This window comes from Podarcis erhardii (genome assembly GCF_964252035.2).
Source record: "Podarcis erhardii genome assembly, chromosome: 3".
Lineage (NCBI taxonomy): Eukaryota > Metazoa > Chordata > Lepidosauria > Squamata > Lacertidae > Podarcis > Podarcis erhardii.
The window spans coordinates 10,537,730-10,561,304 of NC_138507.1; the positions used below are offsets into that span (position 1 = coordinate 10,537,730).

General features: G+C 41.4%; 1 protein-coding gene across 1 annotated transcript; it reads right to left on the minus strand.

The window, feature by feature from the left end:
• Positions 1-8,611: 8,611 nt before the first annotated feature.
• Positions 8,612-20,937, minus strand: NPM1 (nucleophosmin 1). Its single transcript, XM_081855708.1, has 11 exons — positions 20,708-20,937; positions 19,215-19,294; positions 18,586-18,705; positions 15,966-16,059; positions 15,721-15,824; positions 15,074-15,138; positions 14,556-14,610; positions 12,193-12,276; positions 11,597-11,698; positions 9,907-9,981; positions 8,612-8,950 (listed from the first exon to the last, which is right to left on the minus strand). The coding sequence occupies exons 1-11, from the start codon at positions 20,769-20,771 to the stop codon at positions 8,912-8,914; spliced, it is 882 nt and encodes a 293-aa protein (XP_081711834.1). The 5' UTR covers positions 20,772-20,937; the 3' UTR covers positions 8,612-8,911.
• Positions 20,938-23,575: the final 2,638 nt, after the last annotated feature.

A 23,575-nucleotide genomic window follows, 5' to 3' on the forward strand; every position in this document is an offset into this window, starting at 1 on the left:
AGGGGTCCCTTTACCTTTAGCGCTCCCATAAACAAGCATTTGTTCATCCTTGCCATGATGTACAAGGATCAAATGAGCATCTTCTGGCATGCACTGAGGATCTGGATTCTCAAATGTCAACTTCTGAAATTAATCCAACCAGTTATGACCAAAGTTCCTAGATGCTTCTGCTGTAAATCTCACGGGAGGCTATGGTGGAATGGAAGTGTGTGGTTTTTATTTGCAAACATTCTTCCACCCAATTGCTTAGCAAGAGGCAAAATTGCTCCTGTCTTGCCGTTTTCTGGCCAGGGAGAATTGAGCATTTGTTTTTAAATTTTGTAAAAATAAATAAATAAATAAGCATTGTATCAGTATCTAATACAAATAATGCTACAATCCTAACAGTGTCTACTCAGGAACAAGTTCCATTTAATTCAGTTGGACTTACTGTCAGGTAAAAAGGGTCAAGATTGCAGCCTTGCTTATTAGATGACGATGCATGTTTGAGTTTTGACTATTCTGCATTAATTTCGCCTCTCAGCAATCCCCTACAAGGACACTCAACATAAATTGTCCAGCGCCTGTCTGAGCCGGTGTGGCATCCTGGGAACTGAGGATCCGGAAGGTGGAAGAGCCTTGAAGGGGTCTCATCCAAACCTGCCATCTCTTTCTCCTCCTCCCCTAGCACCAGTTTAAACTTTATTTCCTCCTCCTAGCCTTACAGACCTATCTTCCATCTTTTCAGCCATATTACTGAGCATATTACTTAGCCATATTAAACGTAGGACCCCCTGACCATTAGGTCCAGTCGTGACCGACTCTGGAGTTGCGGCACTCATCTCGCTTTATTGGCCGAGGGAGCCGGCGTACAGCTTCCGGGTCACTAAGCCGCTTCTGGAGAACCAGAGCAGCACACAGAAATGCCCTTTATCTTCCCACCGGAGTGGTACCTATTTATCTACTTGCACTTTGACGTGCTTTTGAACTGCTAGGTTGGCAGGAGCAGGGACCGAGCAACTGGAGCTCACCCCATTGTGGGGATTCGAACCGCCGACCTTCTGAATGGCAAGTCCTAGGCTCTGTGGTTTAACCCACAGCGCCACCCACATCCCTTCCTTAGCCATATTACCTTCCCCCAAAAAACCATCAAATCAAATCAGGAAGGTCTCGCCCTCACCTCAACCTCTGCCAGCAAAATGATTAATTAATGTCTACCAAACCAAATTTAAAAATTTCAATGATTTTAAAATTTCAATGATAGTATTGAATCTATAAGATAAGGAAGTCGAGATGTTGTGGGGGGGGTCAAAGGGTGTGGATGGTGAGAGATGGATTTATGTGTGTGTGTGTGTGTGTGTGTGTGTGTGTGTGATATATATATATATATATATATATATATATATATATATGTAAATAGTAGTCTTATTTTTTTATGTCTTTGCACCAGCAGGGTGCATTTCTTTTTCTTTTTCTGTATTGCTAAAATTTAATTAAAAATTTAAAAATAATGTCTACCAAACCAAGAAAACTCAATTGTCTATTGAAGCAGTGTTGCCTGAAGTAACATCGAGCATTTCACCACTGCTCCATTTCTGCCCCACCCCAAATTAAAATTGTGTTCCCTTTACGCAGAGCATTCTAAAAGATGCCACTGGTTTGAGTCATAAATGAAAGCATTTTAGTCTTTCATATCAGCCTTCCTATGAGCAAGGCATAGGAACCCATGCAGATAAATATTGTTGTTTAGTCGTTTAGTCATGTCCGACTCTTTGTGACCCCATGGACCAGAGCACGCCAGGCACTCCTGTCTTCCACTGCCTCCCGCAGTTTGGTCAAACTCATGTTGGTAGCTTCGAGAACACTATCCAACCATCTCGTCCTCTGCCGTCCCCTTCTCCTTGTGCCCTCAATCTTTCCCAACATCAGGGTCTTTTCCAGGGAGTCTTCTCTTCTCAGGAGGTGGCCAAAGTACTGGAGCCTCAGCTTCAGGATCTGTCCTTCCAGTGAGCGCTCAGGGCTGATTTCCTTCAGAATGGATAGGTTTGATCTTCTTGCAGTCCATGGGACTCTCAAGAGTCTCCTCCAGCACCATAATTCAAAAGCATCAGTTCTTCGGCGATCAGCCTTCTTTATGGTCCAGCTCTCACTTCCATACATCACTACTACATATGTATGTATAAAGAATATTCCCCCAAGCTTTTAAACAATACTAACTTTTGAAGTTTGTAACTCTTTTACATTGCAGCCCTTATCTACTCAGATACATACTTTTACACTGCAGCCCTTATCTACCCTTATCTAATATCTACTCAGAAGTGGTTCCTATTGAATGGAATGGGACTTCCTTGGCGATTTTAAACATGGATGAGCCTGATTTTTTTTAAAAAAAGTAGTGCTTCTAATTATTGACCAGAAGGGCTTCACTTGAAGAGTTCATTGAAACATATAAACACACAGAGACACAGGCTCTCTCACTTTAATGCCCGCCTTGGCTTTGTTTATTTAAATATATCAAAAGAATGCTGTACAAATCCGCTCCACTTCCCAGTGGGAAGGAGTTGCGGTGGACTGCGTAGCCACTAACTCCCCGCCGGGGGCAGGGGACTCTGTCCCCTATTGCCTGAGGGATCCCGGCCACGTCCGACCCCAGCCAGCCAATCCGCTGGCCGGGGGGGGGGGCGTGGCCGGGGCCGTTTAAACGGAGGAGTGAGCCAGACTTCTTCTTTAGCTCGCTTCCTCGATCTCCCTCCCTCCCTCCCTCCCTATTTTGCAGGTTAGGCAATAGCCTTGCTATGGACTTCAGTTGGTCACCTTGTTTGTCTGAGGGGCCTGGTAGGAATTTTTCCACTTGGCAAATTGGCACTGGCCACTTGGTTTTCGCCTACCTCGTAGCAATCGTCACAACTTTGTTAGGGTTGTGGTTAGACATTGTTTGACCTTGTGTGGGGGAGGGGAGGTGTGGCCATCACCTGCCCCTCCATGCTTAAGGGTATTCCATTAAAGGAACCCGGTGGTGTTGATCTAGTCTGAAGCCCGGCTGGGGGGCTAAGGCCTTGACACGACCCCGACAGGAACGCCAGGGGGAGCTTGAGTTGGTTCACATCGACAGGGCTCCCCCTGCCGGTGGCTTGCCCTTACTGGACTTCCTGCACAATGGGCAGGAGTCAGATATACAGTGGTGCCCCGCAAGACGAAAAACTCGCTAGACGAAAGAGTTTTCCGTTTTGGAGGTGCTTCGCAAAACGAATTTCCTATGGGCTTGCTTCGCAAGACGAAAATGTCTTGCGAGTTCCTGCGGGGGTTTTTTCCTCCCCCCCCCCTTTTCTAAGCCGCTTATCTGCTTATCCGATAAGCCGCTAAAAGCCGCTAAACCGCTAATAGCGCTAATCCGGCAAGCCGTCAATGGGCTTGCTTCGCAAGACGAAAAAACCGCTAGACGAAGAGACTCGCGGAACGGATTCTTTTCGTCTTGCGAGGCACCACTGTAGTCAGGTCCAATCAATGCCTAAGCCAATGCCGCTCACATTCTGTAATTTCAATAAAGTTGTGGCCCAAATTTGCCCAATAACATAAACCTAATATCCGTGTCCTTGTGTGAGTTATTTCCAACGAGGGGGTGGCTGCAGGGTCTCGACACGCAACTAATTCGTTTCATTTCAAACATTTGTGCACTGTATTTCCTCCTTTAAATAATAATAAAAACAACCACAAGGTGGCTCGCATCAGATCGAAGTAGAGAAGCAATGGAAAACAAAGGAACAAGTGCAAAAAGGCTGATGAAGAGCAAAGCAAGAGACAGAAAACGAAGCAGAAAAAGAGAGATTGTTCCCCGAGGTTGCGGTACACAGTGTACCTCTAAAGCACCTTCAAAGCACCTTCTTTCCCTCAAAGAATTCTGGGAACTGTAGTTTGCAAAGGGCTGCTGGGTATGTAACTCTGCAAGGGGTTCACTACGGTGCCCAAAGTGGATGAATAGAAGGGAATAGTCTTGAACTTCTGTTGCCTAAAACTTTAAAGGGAAAAATCCAGAAGAGGATTTTTTTGAAGAGAGCTCCCAAAACACTTTAAAAAAATCAGTAAGGGAGTTCTTGACACCTTCGTGCTTTACCAGATGCAGGGAGGGTTGTTGTTGTTGCTGTTGTTTGTTTGCAAGGACCTAGAGATCTCACTGTTTACAATCCCTCCCCTCCATGTTAACTTTTCCCCTCCGTGTGAATGTATACCAAGAGTCACACTTCATGCATTTGGTGTAACCCATCTAAAGTTTATTACATAATATTTGTTTCACTTTGTAAGGTTAAATAAGTTGGAGTTCTTGTTATTAAATATACCAAGAAAAAAAGCACACCAAGAACTCTGGCCAATTTAAGTTTCAATAGTGGGAGTTGTCCCCACTCACAAATCAATCGTCAATAGCAACAAAAATCAATCCATTCAAAAGTATGTATTCTGACAAAGATTACAAACTCTAACAGAGATTACAAACTCAAACTCATAAAGATATGTATAACACAATAATTCGTTACCAAGATTTTCTCTTGACAGGGCCCTGTTTTGATGTATTCGCCTTCATCAGCTAATTTTTAAAGGGTCATGTAAGTTTGAAGACTTTCGGAAAAATATATCCTGTTTTTTTCTACGTTTCTTAGGGATAGGATAACAACTATGTGTGGGGTTTTTTTAAGGGCTCACCTTTGTAACTACAGAAGTACATCTGGTACTAGGGGCATGCATTCAAAGCGGGGGAAGTTAACAGCTACTTGGATAGAGACTGAAGGGGGTATTCAGTTAAATAGTGCTACTCACGTATTTGCCCCACACTGACCCCAGATCTGCTCTGAAGGCTTGGGAGAAAACCCAAAACATATTTAGGGTGTGCAAGGGCGATGTTTTGTTCAGCACTACGTTGAATACGACCCTTGTCCCGCCAGTTGAGGGCAAAGGAAGCAAATTTCAATCATTCTTCTTTGTCACCTCTTGCACCTTCTGAAAATCTGCTAGAGGGTGGCACAAATCAGGGACACAGGAATCAACCAAAATTTGCCTCCTTCCATGAGTGGTATTTTCAACTGAATCAAAAGCCTTCTTCTGACAGAGCCCTTCTGCTACCAAAAAGCAAAATACGATTTTGCTTGATTTTATTTTTTAATCCAAAGTGATTAGCTTCTATATCACTTACAGCCAGAAAAGAATAAATTTGCCTCTATATTTACTATCAGTGTTTTTAAACTGCTTTTCTACTAGCAAGCAAAATCCACATATCCTTTCAAGGGGTTACTCACAGCTACCTTCTGTCTTTAGAATCATTACCCATTAGTGACGTCAAACAGTACAATTTCCCACATGATTATATGTGTATCTGTCCATTTCTTGTAGTTCCTTTTATTGTTGTAACTTGACATTTAAGAGGTGGGATCTTAGATTAACCTCATCCCCTTGTGGACTTACAATTAAGGTTTTTCAGACAGTACTAATTTACTAAGTGGCATGTTCCATCAACAGATTGATGAGATTGTGGTCAATGTCAACTAAGTAGCTCAATGAATGTGGGGAAAGGGAGTTTTCCATTTTGTAATGAGGTCACATGTATTCCTTTAAAAACTCTCCCCCAACTCCCTTGCTGGCCCTTTCTATATTTTCATAGGTTTTTCTTTCTAAAACCATTAGTGTTTCACAAGGGAAAACCCATAATCAAAAAAGTGGAGCACTCAAAATATTTTCCTATTGCAATCTCCTGCTGTTTTCAAGAATGATATAGTACTTGAGGGAAGCACAGCAGATAGCTCTAGCATAACTGATTTACATCCCACACAGATAGAAACAACTACGGGCTCCAGTATTATCAAATTCAAGTTCTCAGGAACCTTCTGAACAAATGTGGGTAAAAACTAGTTAGGACTCTTCATAGCTGTATTTGGGTTACAGCTTATATTATCATTTGTTGAATTCATATACTGTCCTATACCCAGAGACTAGGACTGTACACATCTCTAACATTTGTGTTCGGGATTATTGGAAAGAGCCCCACTGTGATATTCTTTTGGGCAGCATGATTAATTCCGCCCTCCCTGCATACACCTATTTTGGGTTTCCTTTGGAGAAAAGCACTGTGCAACTGAGAGTGCTCACTTCAGCAACTGCAGGATAGGCAGACATCCATCCTAATGGTGTTGAACTACATGCTCGAGTGACACCTCAAGATGTACTGAACTGATATATTCTACCCCACCCCTCAAAAAAAACCCATCGCAGTGATCTTATCACCCCAAGTGCACTATTGTCTTCCCATGCTAACGTCATGGGATTTTCTTCCATTTCCGTTCTGTGAGCTCTTCCCAGAGTATTTTTAATACAGGTATCATCTGCCCGCTTTGTATCTCTGAACAGGGTGATAAAACAACACTTTACATTATGAAGGGCCAACCTGATAATAGTTGCCATTGCTTGGTCTACATTACAAGAGGCTAAGCAATTGGCCTTTGTGTAGCTCTCATGGTGGTGATAAATACAGTGGTACCTCGGGATGCGAACGGGATCCGTTGCGGAGCCCCGTTCGCATCCCGAACGGAACGTAAGACGCGTGTACGCATGTCGCTACCGCGCATACGCGTGACATCATTTTGAGCGTAAGCTGCGAAACCCGGAAGTAACGCGCTCCGTTACTTCTGGGTTGCCACAGAGTGCAACTCGAACGCGCTCAACCCGAAGCACATTCAACTCAAGTTATGACTGTACCTGTTTACTTTGACCAACGCCCGAGATGTGGCTTCAAGTCACCACTCAACCACAGCAATGCATGGGGTGACCATGGTCCAATCATGACCTCCCCACCAACCTAGCTCATTGTAACTAAATGGGCTAGGGGCAAGGGCATGAGTTCCTGCAGCTAAGCTCACATATCACATGATAAGTGATTCCCTACTCTGACTAAAGCTTCAGAACGTATTAACAAACTCAGCTGTTGAGTACAGTACTGAGAATTTTCTCGTGGTCCTGTTTCTGTCACAATGGTATCAGCACAGCTGGAGGAATTCAAAGAAGTATACAAATATAGAGTGAACCTAAGGGGACAAAAAAACAAAACCAGAAACAGGCCAGAGGACTGGGCATGCTACTTGCTAAGAGGGCAGGGAAACAGAAAACCAGAGGAACGAAACGCAGGATCTTGGAAAGGGACATGGCTGGAACTGGAGTACTCAGAGTAAATCAAATCATGTTTTTTACAAGACAGTCAGGGATTGCACAAGTGGCAGAGGCTTCAAAAATCCATAGCTGGGTAGAGCGCCGTGAGCATATTTTCAAGAGGGACTAGCCAGCACTGAGCTCTGCAGGAGTTTGGTTCAGTAAAAAGAACAGAGACTTCATTTTGTGAAAATTCTGCTTCTAGGTTAATTTGATGCCTTCAGTCCACCACCAAAGACAATCTAAATTTGCTTCCAAAGCAAGAAGCACTAGACAATGGTCACAATTAGGTTGTCGCATGGAATTGCTCAGTCACTCCAACTTCTGGCAGTTTTGGTCAGACAAGTTGACCGTACTAGATCTACTGTAACTGGCCCCATTTCCTCCATTACTACCACTAAATGTTACATTAAGAGGTATGTCCATAACATATTCCACTCTAGCTGCAGTTGAGCATGAACTTGAGACTCTTAGAGAGAAAAGCACAGACAGGCATCTCCTTCTCCCTTCAACTCCCAATCGTACTTTCTGCTTACCGAAACACTTTGTACAAGTTATTCTCATCTTATGAGGTGTTCTGCATTTACATTCAAGTTCTACATTGTCCCTCCTTGCACAAGAAACACAGAATGAGAACTTTCAGTTTGCCAGGAAGACTTTGGGGCACTTTTACAAATACATGATAAACAGGAATGGATGAGTGCATAAAAGCCTGTACAGATTTATCAGCAGATATCCAACCTCCTAAGCAAACATTTAAGGATTTAACCCCCCCCCCAAAAAAAAACCTGGTTTACATGTACATTGACCGTGCTATGTAAGAGCTGCAAACAAAAGCCAGTGTAGTGTAGTGGTTAAGAGCGGTGGACTCGTAATCTGGTGAACCAGGTTCGCTTCCCCGCTCCTCCACATGCAGCTGCTGGGTGACCTTGGGCTAGTCACGCTTCTCTGACATCTCTCAGTCCCACTCACCTCACAGAGTGTTTGTTGTGGGGGAAGAAGATTGTTAGCCGTTTTGAGACTCCTTAGGGTAGTGATAAAGCAGGATATCAAATCCAAACTCTTCTTCAAAAAAAACCCCTAACCTTCCTTGGTTCACATCGTGAGGCCTAGCCAGCTTCTAAGATGTTTTGGCATTCACTGGCATACAACTCAATACAGAATTTAGAAAACCCTTGCCAAAACATGGGAATCGAAAAGGCAACAGGAATCCTCCAGCAGTTGTGACTTCAACCCTAGAGGTGCACTCTTCATTGTCTCTCAAGGCAGACGGATGCCAACAATAAACAAATAAAACCAGCAGGATCAGGAACTGTCAAAATACCATTCTGAAAGGAATTCCATCTCTCATGCTCTTGGGAAAATGTGACTAAGGAACCCTGTTTTTATGAGTGTACTGCAACTTGTATGGGAGAAAAGCTCAATCCAACAAAAAAAGCAGCAAAGCTACTTAAAATACTAAACTTTATTTTCACATTTACATTTAAGTTTCCCCATTTCCATTTTTGACCACCACTACTATTCATTATCAAAACATTCCATACATATTTGAAATTAAAAGGGTGGAGTCCTGGTCTTAAAAACCGAACAGGCATTTTGGACAACACATTCTTGGCAAAACATTCTGGACGACATTAATCAAGACTCTGTAGGGAAAGCTTTAGCATTTATAAAAAGGACAGCCAGATATTAATGGTTATACACACAGAACTGAAACTTGAAAAGGAGTCATTTATTAACTTCTTGCTCACAGAGTCTGCCTCCACTGCCAGAGTGCTTGAATAACCTAAAACACACCAAAAATAAAAAAAGGTTAGTTCCGTCTTGATCTTCCTTTAGAGTACAAATTGCATTAAGCACCAGAAAAGCTATTTAAAACAATAAATGATGTGCATAAAGTATTTATGGGCATGGAATTTTCCACTTAAAAGTTTCTTTCATCTAGGTACAGTTAACAGGACAAGTGTATATAAAATCCAAGTCTGTGCTAATTTTATAAAAAAAAATGCTTACCAAGTACACCAAGATTAAAATTACCCAATATATTTTGCCTTTTAAGAGTGCTCACACCCTATAAAGCATAGTAAAGGAAAGCAAAAGGAAGGGTGTGTCTCAGCTAGGCAAATACCGTCTGAACTCTGCCTGCCCTGCCTTATGTCCAAATCTACTTCAGTAGCTGAACTAGCTGCTTTCAAACATTCTCCCTTAAACAGGCCACAATTTCCACCCCCCCTCCCTCCCGACAGCTTTGAACTGTTTGGGGGAAAGCAGAAAAGCATAACAATTTTGTTTAAGGAATTTTGATAGTGAAATTTAAGATTTACAGGTCTAATCCAATACAGCTTGCTTCCTGATACCAGCACCACCACCTCCTGGCATGCTGTCACACAGTAATTCCGTTGACTTTGGGAAAGGAAAGCATCAAGACTGCCAAAGGTTCTAGCGCAGTAGTTCTTCTCTGCAAAAAGGAAACTGAAGGGAAGGCTAGCCAAATTCAGCAGTAGAAAACCACAACACCATTTTACTTGGTCAAAATGGGGCTGGAGAATACTGTGGGTTTAAAAGTGAAGAGACACAGACCATCAAAATGGAGAAAAATGTTTCCTTTCCCACAAACAGCTTCCATTTATCTAGTCCCAAGTACTGCTTGTAGCTGAAGCTCTAAAATGTGTGGAAAGTGATTGGGAAAGGGGGCAACAATTTATTCTAGCGATTTTATCATGACCTGATTGACTCCATTACCTTCTGGTCCTCTGTCCTGAAACAATTCTTAATGTAATTCACAAACTTGGCCTCCACCTTAGGCAAACTGGTTCCCTATTGCAAAAAGAAAATAACAGTGAAACGTAAGATTGACACAAGGAACTGAAAGACTTTTAGCCTGTGTGGTACATGGAAATAAATCACTACACAAATTTTAAGATAATCTGATTCACATGCAACATTCTGGAGGACCTTTGCTACTATCAGAGACAAAGCATGCCAATTCCTGTTCACAAGACAACATTTTTTCTAGTGAGATTGCAGGAATAGGGGAAATGTAGGATCAGAGTGCCTAGGGGATAATTTTTTTCCTCAGCATTTTTTTTTTTTTTTTGCCCAGTTGGGGGAAAAAATCAGAAATTGAGGTAGTGGTGCTTGTGATTATAGCATTTAGCTGCACAATGAAACAAGCAACTCGCCTGAATCCTGTTGCTTTTCACGTGCCCTAGATTCCTCCATCTTTTTGCATGAAATGAAATAACTGTATATGTAGAAGTACAGATACAATCAAGGGGAAAACATGAAGAAGCGAGAAGCTTAATGAAACAAAGCTTCTGAAGAACCCAAAACTCAAAAGTTCGGAATCAGAATTTGTGGATATCTCACAAACAAACCCAAGCTGCAAAATTAAGTTTGTATTTACCAACATGACTGCAACATGCAAGTTCAGGACTGTTAATCTTGCACCTACAGCAACTATGGTATTTTCAGCCTGTACATATTTACTCAAGCAGTTCCCAGTATTCAACCGGGCAGGACTGCATATAGCTTGTGTATAATGAAAACATGCAACAGATTGGCGTAGTTATTTACCACTAAAATGCATTATAGAAATTATTTTTTTGAGCTTTTTCTGCAAGGCATGTTTATTTCCGCTTAATGCTGAGGTCTTTGTGATATTTAAGTCCAGATAAACCTTTCCTTCATTTATTGCAATGCTGACAGTTTCAGTCTTCAACTTCACCACCTCCTCGCCAACACATACCAATTTATCCAACTGGTAAAAAGATACACTTTGTATGCAGCATCCTGCAGTCTGTTTATATCACTGGTACCTTTGCAATAATTGTACGACCAAAACAAGCCCACACAGGGCAATATCCAATGAAGTCTGCCTGCTTATACAACAAAAATCCACTTGTACAATGGGACTTTGGGTTTTGCTTGTCTCCCTTTCCACCAAAGCTCCCCCCATGTGCTTGACAGAAACCCCCAACCCACTGGATCAGATTTTGAAAGCATACAAACGGAAGGAGAAACAAGCAGTTTCCCTCATATATTATGTTGGGGCTCACCCTTTAAACATTTTAATAAATATACTCAATGGTAAAACTGTGTGTGTTGACTAATTACACATTTATGTTCTTAAAACAGAAGCTTAGGTTCAAAAAGTATTTCATATTGCTATTTCCCCAGAACTCATTTTTTTCTTATAAAACAGATAGTCAGGTTTCCTGCAACTTTATATGTATCATCAGATTTTTGTACATTCACCAAGCACTCCGTATAAAGGGCTTCTACAACACTTATATTAAAATTCAAGCACATCCAAAATTTTACATTCAGTACCTGAACAAAGGATTTACATCTTCCTTGCCACTATGAGCTCAGCAGCAATTAAAATTTTCAGTAAGGCAATCTCTACTAGCCAGGTAGCCAGTAAACTTACCTTTTGTATGCTTGCCTGCATTTTTGCTTTCATCTCATCTAGAGTGAAGGTTTTTGGTGTTTTTGGACTCTGTGGTTTCTTCTCTTTATGAGACTCCGGAGTCTAAAACAGAGCAACTTATTACATTTCTCAACAATATGACAACACAGTATTTACTATCTGGTCATTGTGCCCAATGCCTTCTGTTTACACTATATGCTTTGGTTTCACATTCAGATTATTAACACCAATTTATATTCTGCTGCGTAAGGCAAAGGGTGTGTACAACCAAGTAGCAAATGTCCTTGTGCCAATACAGCATTGCATCCACTAGACAGGGGTAACAGGTGTCAAGGTCTACAACCACAACTGTCTAGCTTGTACAAGAAGTCCAGATATACAGCCCTTCTAAAAACATGGTCATTTCATCAACTACATTAATGTGAATTCTAGTTTTTGTCTCCGGTTACATGTGAGAGCTATTTTAAATCAGGTATTGAAATTCCACCGCTAACTTCCATAAGTTTGTAGTGAACAGATGTTCAAATAATTCCCAATTATTTTACAAATTTGCAGGCAAATTATGAATAACAATGTATTAAGGAATTTATACCTACTTTTGACTTGGGTGTTCCCAGCTTGGAATCTTTCCCATTCTGGTTTGATTTTGGTGTGTTCTTTGCAGAAGAATCTCGGGCAGGCTAAAATAGGAATAAATGTAAGAATCTATCAGTGCTCCACTTTATGTGAATCTGCCAAAAGATTCCATTCTCTACTAGCCAAATACCACATTTGCAAATAGGGTGTCAAAATGACTAGGTGGAAAATAATCATACCATGGACAAAAATTCCTTATGGCCAGATTATTCTGTAGCTCAATATCATATAGGCACTGTCTAATTAAATTATTTGCTTTATTGAAGCTCAGTGTTAATAATAACTGTTGTGGTGATAACCTAGAAAAGTAAAGCTTTTGGTTGACATTACACCTTGCAGTGCTACAGACCTTTTGAAATAAACTGACATTACTTAAGTCCATTTATTTCAGTGGGCCTACTAAACACAACTTAGTTGGAGATCACCTTATTTTTTCTGAAAGAAACATGAATGCATTACAAACTTAATTAGTAACACTACAAACACAAGTAAAAATTGGCAACTGGTACAAACAAAATAACTACAATCTTAGACTCTACTAACTTGTATTTAACCAATAATGTTATACTTGATTAAAACTTAGTACCCATAATTCATTTTTACCTTGATTCACAATTTTAAATTAAGATTTCCAGTAATGCAAATTAAATTGATTTTAATAGCCTTAATGGTTCTAAATCTCATAACACACAAAATCACAAATCCTATCTTTTAAAAATATTAACAAAATCCCCAACTCTTGTTCAGATCTTTTCTATTATTTTTCATAAGTTATACAGACATATAATGAACTCAGATAAAGGAATTGTTAATGGAAATTGAAAGCTACAACTGAAAAATCTCTAATCCAACTTAATCTTTAAGCCACAGTGCCACCTAGTGCCCCATGTCTGTAAAGTAACATAAAAATAGGGGATTTTTATCATTTTACTTCTCCAAAGAATAATATCTTATTACTTGAATGTGAAAAGAAAATACTATCCCGGCTGATAGCTTTACATAATCTAAGTCAATTTACTGCAGTTGTTCCATACTAAAATTTTACTTTTAAAAATCATTTATTTTAAAAGCACCTTCCTACTTCCACCTATCTATCCCAAAGCAAAAGCTACATTTCCCTCTGGAAGGGAATCTTCTGTCCCCACTTAGACAAGTGGATTTTGCTTACAGCCCAAGCCAAGGGAACAGAACAGGAAGTGCCATGACAGGGGAGCCATTCACACACTCTCCTAATCCCAAAGCTCTCAACTCAAAAGGCATAAGCACAGATTCACTGAGTCAAGGCTGGTCAACTTCCCAGTCTAGCCTAGGCCTTGAAAAGGAGTCAATATAGTGCCGCAACTTGCTTAAACCGTTTGCTGATTAATGAAAACAAAAGGCCATGGGGAGAGAAAAAATAAAATTGATTCAGGAACTATGGATACCCCATGTGACAGTTCTAGGAAGGGAAGAGCCAAATAGCAGTTGATCCTGGACTGTGCAATAGAGGGAGGGAGCCTCAGTTTCTTATTCAGAAGCTTCCTTCTGATTAGGCCAATTCAGAGCCCACTCCCTTCAAACGCTGACAAGCCAACAGCGCTTATCAGACATGTTTGCTTTTTAATTGGGCAATGCAACTGTTGTTGCCCTGAAGCACCAAGACACAGAGCTGAAACACAGAGGACTAAAAAATGTTTCAGAACCAGCATTTTGGGGAAGAGACCATACAAGGGTATTGGCCAGTATCAATCTTAAGACAGGGGCAGGCAATGTTTGCATATGAACCAGCTAGTAATTATTAACCCTCAGAGACTGATTCAAACCCATGCTTGAAAGCATCCTTCTGTGCATTCAAAATATGTGAAATTTACAACTAGATTACTAGAGCATGAGCTCAACAAAGGTAGCAGAAACACAAACCCAGTCAACTAAAAAGAAACCCCCTTCTGAATTGGTGACAGGCTATAAGGAGGTTTTAACATGTAATCAATAGCAAATAGCAATTTTTGCACTATTTGCACCAACATGGCAGACGGGAACTCACAAAATAATTGTTTTAATGTTTTTAAATCACCTCGATCATTTCAGTGGGATAGAAATCATTCTGTTAAAAATAGCTCGGTTCTTTTTCAGCAATTGTTGTCACCAAATTGTGAGATGAGATACTGTTTTCTTTGCTATGAGGGTTGGGATACAATACTTAGACTTGACATGCTCACCTTTATATTCAACCACATCATTCCAATAGCATAAACAAACAACCTATAGAAATGTTAATAATCCCTTCTGTAAGTACAAATTTATACGTTGTGAAGTGATTTCTGAATTGTACATAATTACTCACTTTTTTTGCTGGAGTCTTCTCTTCCTCCTCATCATCATCCATGTCGTCATCGTCACTACAATTAAAAATTCCAATTAGTATCAACACCCCAAAGCATGGTAATTTAAGCATCTTTGAAGGCCCTCATCCAACTTGTATTATACCAGTAAGAGATAAACAGAAGTGGAAACAACAACTACAACTTAATGTGAACTGGGTTGGGAGCGACACACACTAACTAACTCAGAGCAATGCCAATTTCAGAGCATGTATTCCTAATTTAATTCTGTTCTTTTTAAGGTGCTCTGGAGATCCTTTCTGAATTTAAAGCAGGGTAGGAAATCCAACTAAAAAACAAATTTTGCCATTAATGGCAACATTTTAACAAGGCACATGTATCTTCACAAATATTTATAAATAAAACAAAAACCGATCAATCTAAATAACTACTTTTGAAAAAGACAATTTTTCTGGGTGCGAAGCTGACATTTACTGGCAAATTGTTAAAAACATTGAACATATTCCAAAAGGTAACATACTCATCATCATCATCTTCATCGTCGTCATCTTCATCATCGTCATCCTCTGCCAGCTTTACTTTTTTCTTTTAAAGAAAGAACGTATGGAAGGGATTACAAATATGCCCTATGTTTTGATTCTAAGTTTAGACCTGCTAGTGTAGGATTCACCACTGAAGTCTTCACTGACACCTAGAAGGCCTCTGAGTTTCCTCCACTGACTATCCCTTTACTTATGAAATTGTGAGGATTACCTTTTTCTTCCTTGAAATGTAGAGCTGAAGAAGGAAGTTGAAAGTGACAATATGCCTTACTTCCTCTTTCAGTTCTATATTCTTCCTTCCTAGGGCACAACAGCACTCCCTTAAAAATCAAAATGTACCCACCGATCCAAAAAGGGTGGCAACCAATTTAAAATAAAGTCTTTTTGGTCTTTTTTACACATACCACATGATAAGGCTTCATCTAATTTATATACAAAATTTGGTTTTATTTTATTCCTAAATCTAGATTCACAAGGACCTATGCAAAATTTCTCTTGCCAGCCATACAAGCTAGAACACAGGTGAGTTGCTTGGATTTTAAGAGCTTGTGTGAGGAATCCCATTCCTACAGACACACTATCAATTCCAAAGCAGCCATTTCTCTCCCCCCCCCCATCAGCTTACCTGTGGAACTTTAGCCAATGTCACACCTGCAGGCCTTTTTGCTGTGTTGTGTAGTACCTTATCATCATCTTCATCTTCAGAAGATTCTGGTTCTTCTTCTAAAGCTGAAGATATGGGACAAGTCAAGTAAGACTACACACAACATTTCAACGTTATGGCAGGCCATAAGAGATGCATTCACTTTACCAAATTTATGTGTTCAGACAGAAATTAAGTGAAACAGAGAAGAGAGGTCACTTTCTTACCTACGAGATGTTGACCACTGACATAAACTGGTCCTGAGCCACTTTTCAACCTCAGAATTACTGGTGGTGTGATTTCAAAGCCACCTAATGAAACCTGAAGGGGGGAAATGTACAAAGCATAGTTGAAATATTTGCATCATATAGACAGTATTGCCAAGCTACATAACTCACAATTCCTAACAGGTCTAGAAAAGGCATTGGATTATCATACAACTCTACTCAAACCAGCAAACGTGGTCTCTTTCCCATTTTCTTAATGTACAAAAACCTAAATGAGGGAATATTCTTTAACAGACAGAGAAAAATAATGCCAAAGGTTGTATAACGAATTACAGTAAAGGCATTTCATGTGTTTATCAACCTAACAAAAGCATGAATTATGTAACTTTGTCAACTTTATCTGTACAAAGGTAATAATAGGCCATGGGGGGGGGGGCAAAGCCCACTTAAGGCAGCTTACAGACCATAAAAACATGATAGACATGCAAAACCTCAGGCCAGGAGGCCAAATGTGGCCCATAGTGCCTCTCTTAGCTAGCTTATGGTACTCTCCCTAGATAACACCCCCTCTTCCCAAAGCCACTCCCCTAAAAGTCCTTGCTCTGCACCCTCAAGAGCCAGGCTGAACTGTAATAAAGTTCTTGCTTGCCTGAGCAAAGAGCGGGGTCGAAATCTCAGATACTTGTATGAATTCAGTTCAGCCTGCTGTGTAGGCTCCCTTTTGCCTCTGGACCCACCTGCAACTGACATGCAGTCCACAGGCCTATAAACCACACTGAGATCTCCGGCATACAAATTTAATTAATTAATGCAGAAAAAGGTTGCCTGTGAGGATTCTAACAGCCATCAATACATCAGTTTGAGAAAAGCGTATGGCAGGAGCTGCTGTGTCCTCCTGTGCTGGGCACTTGTCACTAGCTCTGCTCACAGATCTGATCTGGGGAGAAGTGTGCTTCTGAAGAGAGCTGCCCTTAAGAGCAAGACAGTCACAACTGCCACTGACATTGGTGAGGACTTACTGCTGCTCTACACAGCCAGAATCTGCATGAACTGACCTATGTAACTGCACTGTAAGAACTGTAACAAAAAACCTGTGCCTCCTTGCCTTCTTCTGTTCCTTTTTCCAACTGTGTTATCATGTCATTACAGACTGAGCCCGAGGTCAGGGATCATCTTAGTACAGTACTAATGAAAGCCACTCCGAGAGTCTTTTTGGCTAAAGGTTGTATATAAATTCTTTAAGTAAAATACCATTAGGCTGAAAAAGGATCCCTATTCCTGTACAATAGATTCAAATTACAAAGTCATTTTAAAAACATAAGCCACTTAATACAGATATAACAATGTGAATCTCAGCAGAAATAAGAATCTATCTACTGTATGATAGCACTTTTTTAAAAAGCTGCAATGGTAAGACTACTTCACAGCTGGCACCAAGAAACAAATGCTTGGCTACCAAGGCTGGCTGTATCTGCTAAGCCTTTGTCTATTCCCCCATGCAAACAGATCAGAACATTAAATAATTCTACTTACAACTACAAAACACAATTTTTATAATGTAGCTTCTGCCAGTTACAGTGGAATAAAGTTTCATGGTACAAAAAATGTAATGTTTCTAAGCCTATGTAAATAAAAAGACTTTACTTTGAGCATTTATTACTATTATTATTCATAACCCGCCCATCTGGTTGGATTTCCCCAGACACCCTGAGCAGCTTACAGCATATATAAAAAACTGTAAAATATCAGACATTTGAAATTTCCCAATACAGGGCTGCCTTCAGATGTCTTAGACTGCTTTTTCAAAGAGCTCAAAGTAACTTAAAGAATCAGTAATGTAGGATGATGCTTTTCCATAATAGAAAATTTTTCATTTCCAGAAATGCATTGCTTCATAAAATTAGTAGTTTTAACAAATGAACACATTACCTGTAAGGTTGGGCAGGTATTTCAAAATTCTAATAGTCCTTTAGACATACTCACATTAGTATGTTGAGTAAAGCTTCACATTTGTTTAAACACAATGGGTAAAATCCAACCATAACTGCAGATCAGAGTTGACAGAGTAGGTTTCCCTGCCCCCAAATCCATTCTAAAGGGTTGGGAGACCCACTTACCATGGAGAGAAGAGGAAGGAGATGTCTGCTCATGAGATACTGAATGTCATCCAACATTTACACAGCATTAATGGTGCTTTAATTAATTATTCCCTAAAGAAATAAATTCTATTGGGGGGGGGGACTGTTTTAACAGTGTCTTTCTCTTGTTTTTGTTTCCTAGATGCCAAACATTGAAATCAATTTAATTACCATAAAAAAGTCCAATAAGCCCACATCACTATACAAAATAAAAAGACGAAAGCTAAGTCATGTAACCCAGTAAACTTGCTGACCAAATTAAGATGCAACACTAAACCACAGGTAAGAGCCAAGGTCACATGTTCAACCTTCCTTCAGCACAGGCATGAAGAGCTCTTAGGTATCCACTTCTACATAGCTACTGTACAATCAAAATCCTGTGAGAATACAACTAGAAAAAATGTGTAAGGGACTAGCGTTATGTAGTATTTGTTTATTTAGATTTCATCCCACCAATTTTAATAGATAAGCGAAAAACTTACCGTAGGCTGCACTGACATCTTCAAGGATGCCAGAGTGACAGTAATCTGCTTGCCTTCGTAGTCCAATGCTTCTGCTTCAACAACATGCAACTCATCTTTCGCACCAGCCCCTAAGCTAACCTGTAGAACAAGGTACAGTGTTTGACAAGGAGAACAGCTGAGGCTTACAGCCTTAGTGCTACAACTACCCAACACACAGAATGTGCAGCTTACTTTATTCTCAGTTGGTGCCATAACGTGTACTCATTACTCCAAGTTTAATCGAGATGCCCAAGAATACCCCAGTTTTGACAATTGTCATATTAAGTGAATGGTGGTGGGGTCCTCAGGAAAGTGAGTCTTTGGAAGAGAAATGATAATTTAAGCCACCTTCTATATTTCATGCAGTGATATTTTAACAGGTCTTCCATGGTAGCCTCAGGTGAAGTCACAGAAAGTGTGGCCACAGCATAGCAGTACCAATACATGTCAAGCCAGTATCTAGATAGCTGCGTCAAATACCCATTCTGGCCACATCAGTGAACTTTTCAGGTGCAATTGCCACAATGTTTTGTATCAGTACAATCTGCAATTATTTTGCAGCACTTGTTCGAGCACTTCTTCAGTATTTTCCAAGAATCAGCACTTACCGTTCTTAAAGAGAGTTGGTGATCATTTTCTTCATCATTCACCTTGAAATGATACTCCTTGTCTGCCTTTAGTTCACAACCTGCAAAAGCAGCAACGTGTTTGCTATTAAATAGCTTGAATATTTAGCTCCCTTTACAGGCCTAACAGAGAAGACACAATATGCTATGTTTTAAACTTCTACTAAGAAAAAAGAAAAGGCCCACTGAACCGTCCTTACTTCCAAAAAAAGAATGCAGTCTGTGTGTCCTTTTTTAACCCACATGCAAATCAGAACAGATCTGCTTCACTTCTACAAAAAACAAATACCCTTGCAAGTTTACATTGCTCATAGCTGTGTTGTCATCAGTCACAAGTTGGGATCAGATCCAATAGAGAAAAAATCCTGAGTACCATTTAAACATACAGGGGAAAGCTTTATAAGCACTGATCTTCCACTTACACCTCTAGTTAAAAGCACACAAACGCCATGCCGTTCTAGAGCACCGATTAGCTTTTCAGGGCAAGCGGCATGGGGCACAATTCTACTTATATGCCTGCAGGTTACAAAGAACAGTTGCCATCTTGCGATTACACGGTTCCTCCTCATTTTGCAAGGTGCTATCATGCTCCGCCTACTGAAGCACATGGCCATCCGAGGCCCTTCTTTCTCTCCTCCCCACCTGGTACTGCACACTGCAATACCAGCCTCTGCAGCAGCTCTCTGCGCTTTTCTCTCTCTCCCCCCCCCCCCCACATTAGCAGGCCTATAGGTCTGACATGAAGTGACCTGTGTCAACCCGAAACAGCACCCGGGGCAGAGAGGGAAACGTTATTTCCACGGGGAAGCGTCTCGGGGCCAGAAAAATCCATTAACCATCGTAGCGTTTCCTTTCCCTGCCCTATTTGTGTGGTCGAGTGCGCATGCGCTTTATTTTCTAAGTCGCATTTGCTTCTTGAACCTGACAAACCCCCCCCCCCACTTCCAGACGACCACGTGGCGAAGCGCATGGGGGAGACACGGAGCCAAAAGGCCCCTCACCCAACTCCCTCCTCCTCCAGCCACGTGAGAGGAAGGGGGAGGGGAGCGTCGCCAGGAACTGGTGGGCCCGGTGCCAAAGCGGCGGAGACGGCGTCCATTTAAGCAGGGAGGAGGTTGGAGGGGGTGGGAAAGGAGGACAAAGGAAGCAGCCGCCGCATTTCCAAACACACAGCAGGGCGGGGGGGGGGCGGCTGAGGGGCCCCCTAATTCCCCCCGAAGCAAAAGCCCGCTAAGCGCCAGCCACGTGGGGAAGAAGCCCCCCCTCCCACTTTCCTTCCCCCTCCAGGCGCTTCGACCCGGCCCCGCCCTCAAGGAGAAGCGGGCGAGGAAGGAACGCGGAGCGCGCGAGGGACGTTCGAAACGCGGGGCGAAGGGGGGGGGGGAGAGAAGCCGCGTGGGAAGGGCGAGGTGCGCATGCGCCAAAGGGAGGGGGCGATAATCCCTCAGGCGAGCGGGCGGCCTAGGCCCTTTTACCGAAGAGGAAGGTCTGCGGCCTGAGGGAGCCCATGTTGTCCATGTCCATGCTGCTGTCCTCCATCTTGTCTGCTGGCCGCCCCTCACCACCGAACGCGGTCGTCGTCGTCGTCGTCGGTATCACCGGCTCTCCTTCCTTCCCTCAAAGTCACGTTAGTCGCAGGAGCCGCGCGGGCGGGCGGGGCGGGACAGGACGGAGGGCACCTGTGGGGCGAACGGACGGACAGACGCAGCAGCAGCAGCAGCGCGCACTGCGAGAAAAAGGGCCCGCCTCCTTCCCGCCTCCCTGCATTTATAGATCCGCAGGTCTCGCGAGAACTGCCGCCGGGCCTCCTTTCTCCCTTTTTTTTTTTTTTTTGCGGCGCCGCCGGCTCCCTTCCAATCAACTTCAGCTGGCGGGAGCAGACGGCTTGAGGGGCGCATGCGCCTGAGAGGATGGGCGGAGTGTTCCACAGACGCGAGTGGGTGGTCGCTGCGCGCGTGCGCTCTCGCCTTCCACTCTGTCATCCTTCCGCGCGGCCCCGTTGAGGCGCTCTCGCGCATTACGCAGCTGTGTGCTGGGTCAATATCACTCAGCTGAGCCCATTTTAAATAAAAAAAAATTGTAATTAGTTGCTTTTTCCTTTTGTCATGAGGCTGGTCCCCAACTGAGAATTCCGTTCTGCTCCATATTCATGCCATAAAACCAATGCTTTTTTTTCGGGGGGGGGGACGCATACCCCTAAGCATATTGTGAATTTGTATTTATTTTTCCCGATTTGAACTATAAAATGGTGGTTTTCTTGAGTCAAAATGAGAGTACCCCTAAACATAAAAAAGCACTGCATAAAAATAAACCTATCAGGCTGACTGGTGTGTTGTTTTTTGAAAACTCAAAAGCCTTTAGCAACTTTGGGAAAGCATGCATTTTAAAAGAAGTAGAATGTAAATAAACAAAACTTGTTTTATTTGTGCTGGATATGTCTTGATATACCGCTTTCCTAAAACTCGGACATCATCATCATCATAGGATCAGTCTAGTGACATAATTTGCTTCATAAAGGAACCATAAAGCAGAGATGAGTGTAATATTAGGTGAAAAGAGAACCCCAGGGCAGTGATGGTTACAGATGCACAACCGTCCCCAGGGTCATTTGTGAAATGTTTGAATGTGGAGTTGTGTCCATTTCATTTGCTTCTCCTGTTTCTCTCATTCTCCCAACACTCAACCTGGACACTTGTAATAACAGGGTGGCAGGTGGGTCTACGCAATGCTTCAAGAGTGTGCTAAATGCACCTACAATATTTGCACATGATTCACTGAGCTACGAGCCATTATAAAATCTGGCATACCAAACATAAGCCGTTTTCATGTGTTTGCTTGTACAATTTGCTGGACAAATTGCTGGTCCTTGGGGGCATATAAGCAGTATGAATAACTGTGACCGTATCAGCCTTCCCCCCCCCCAAAAGACCAAATGGCCATTCGAAGGTTGGAGCTGAAGTATTTGGTGGAGCGTTGAATTGCCATTGTATGTAAGTGTAATGCATTGAGTTTTTATTATGATAAGAATTTTTGTCATTGTATGAGGCTTGTATTGAATGAGGTTCTTATAAGCATGTTATATATAATTTAGAGATCCTTTCCAGGCTGACCAAAACAGAGATTGAAATCCGGGTATCTCATTGTCGGAGTTCCGTTGGGACCGCACTAGAACAAATATACACAGAGAGTCTTTCTCTCATGGACTTATTTCAGAAATATTTGGACTGCCGAACTTTAAGATACTGAGTTGCAAAAGTCATTATTATTTTGCCATTGTATAAATTATTTAAGATTTTATGTAATAGAAGGTGTTGAGATGCTGTACATTATTGTTAATAACTTTTGTAAATTACATACCGACTTGTTTGGTTTTTTATTCATCTCTCTGTATTCCCTGGGCTTGATACAGTATTGCCACTCTCACTATGCTGGAGTTGGCTTGGTTGCAAATTGGCAGCCACGTGACAACAGAGTGAGAACAGCCTTTCGTTTTTATGTATATAGGGAGAAATTTTGTTAAACATATTTATGGGCAACACAGCCATTAGATTTTGTGAATACAGAGACTGATTGTAAAGCTCATTTAAGTTTGTTATCCTTAACTTTTTGTTTTATGATATTGCCTTATTAGCCAGGGATTATTTTTCCTTTTGGGGTTTCTATTTTCTATCATTTGCAAATAATTGTATTCCATAGCTAACTATACTCCAATACACCTAACTTAGGCAGTTTATTTTCCAAGCAATAGCATGGATAATATACCGTAAGTCTTGATCTCCATCATCTCTTTTATATGCAGGCCCATAATCTCCTGCATTCTTATTAAGATATTGCCAAATATTTCACTGTTCTGTCTTATTATCTTTAATACCTCTTCCAGGGACATGGATATCACCTCAGAGGGGAAACTATCATATTTTATCTGCAAAACTGAAAACTGCAACCAGTGTATGATTTACTGAGTTATGCAGGTTAACAGGTAGTGAGAGTATTTCTTCAAATCAAACAATGAAAATGTATTTCCTAAAGCACTGTGCAGTCTGCCTCTAATCAAAATATAGCTTCATTATTTCCTTCTTACTTGCAAATGAATATCTTAATTGCAATTTTTTTAAAAAAATAAAAAGACCATACTGTGAGTAAATCAAGTTATAAAAGTTATTAAAAGAAACACCCAGATTCTCTACTTTTTCCAAAGCAGAAGCGATCATAGCAAATGTTTTAGAGAGTAATGTGTTTTTGCAGCACTTTACTTGCGGAGTCTGTTGCAATCTTTTTTTCATTAAAGAGGCAGCTGTTGTGGTTTCTTATCTGATAGTAGCTGGGGGCAACTGTGTCCAGGA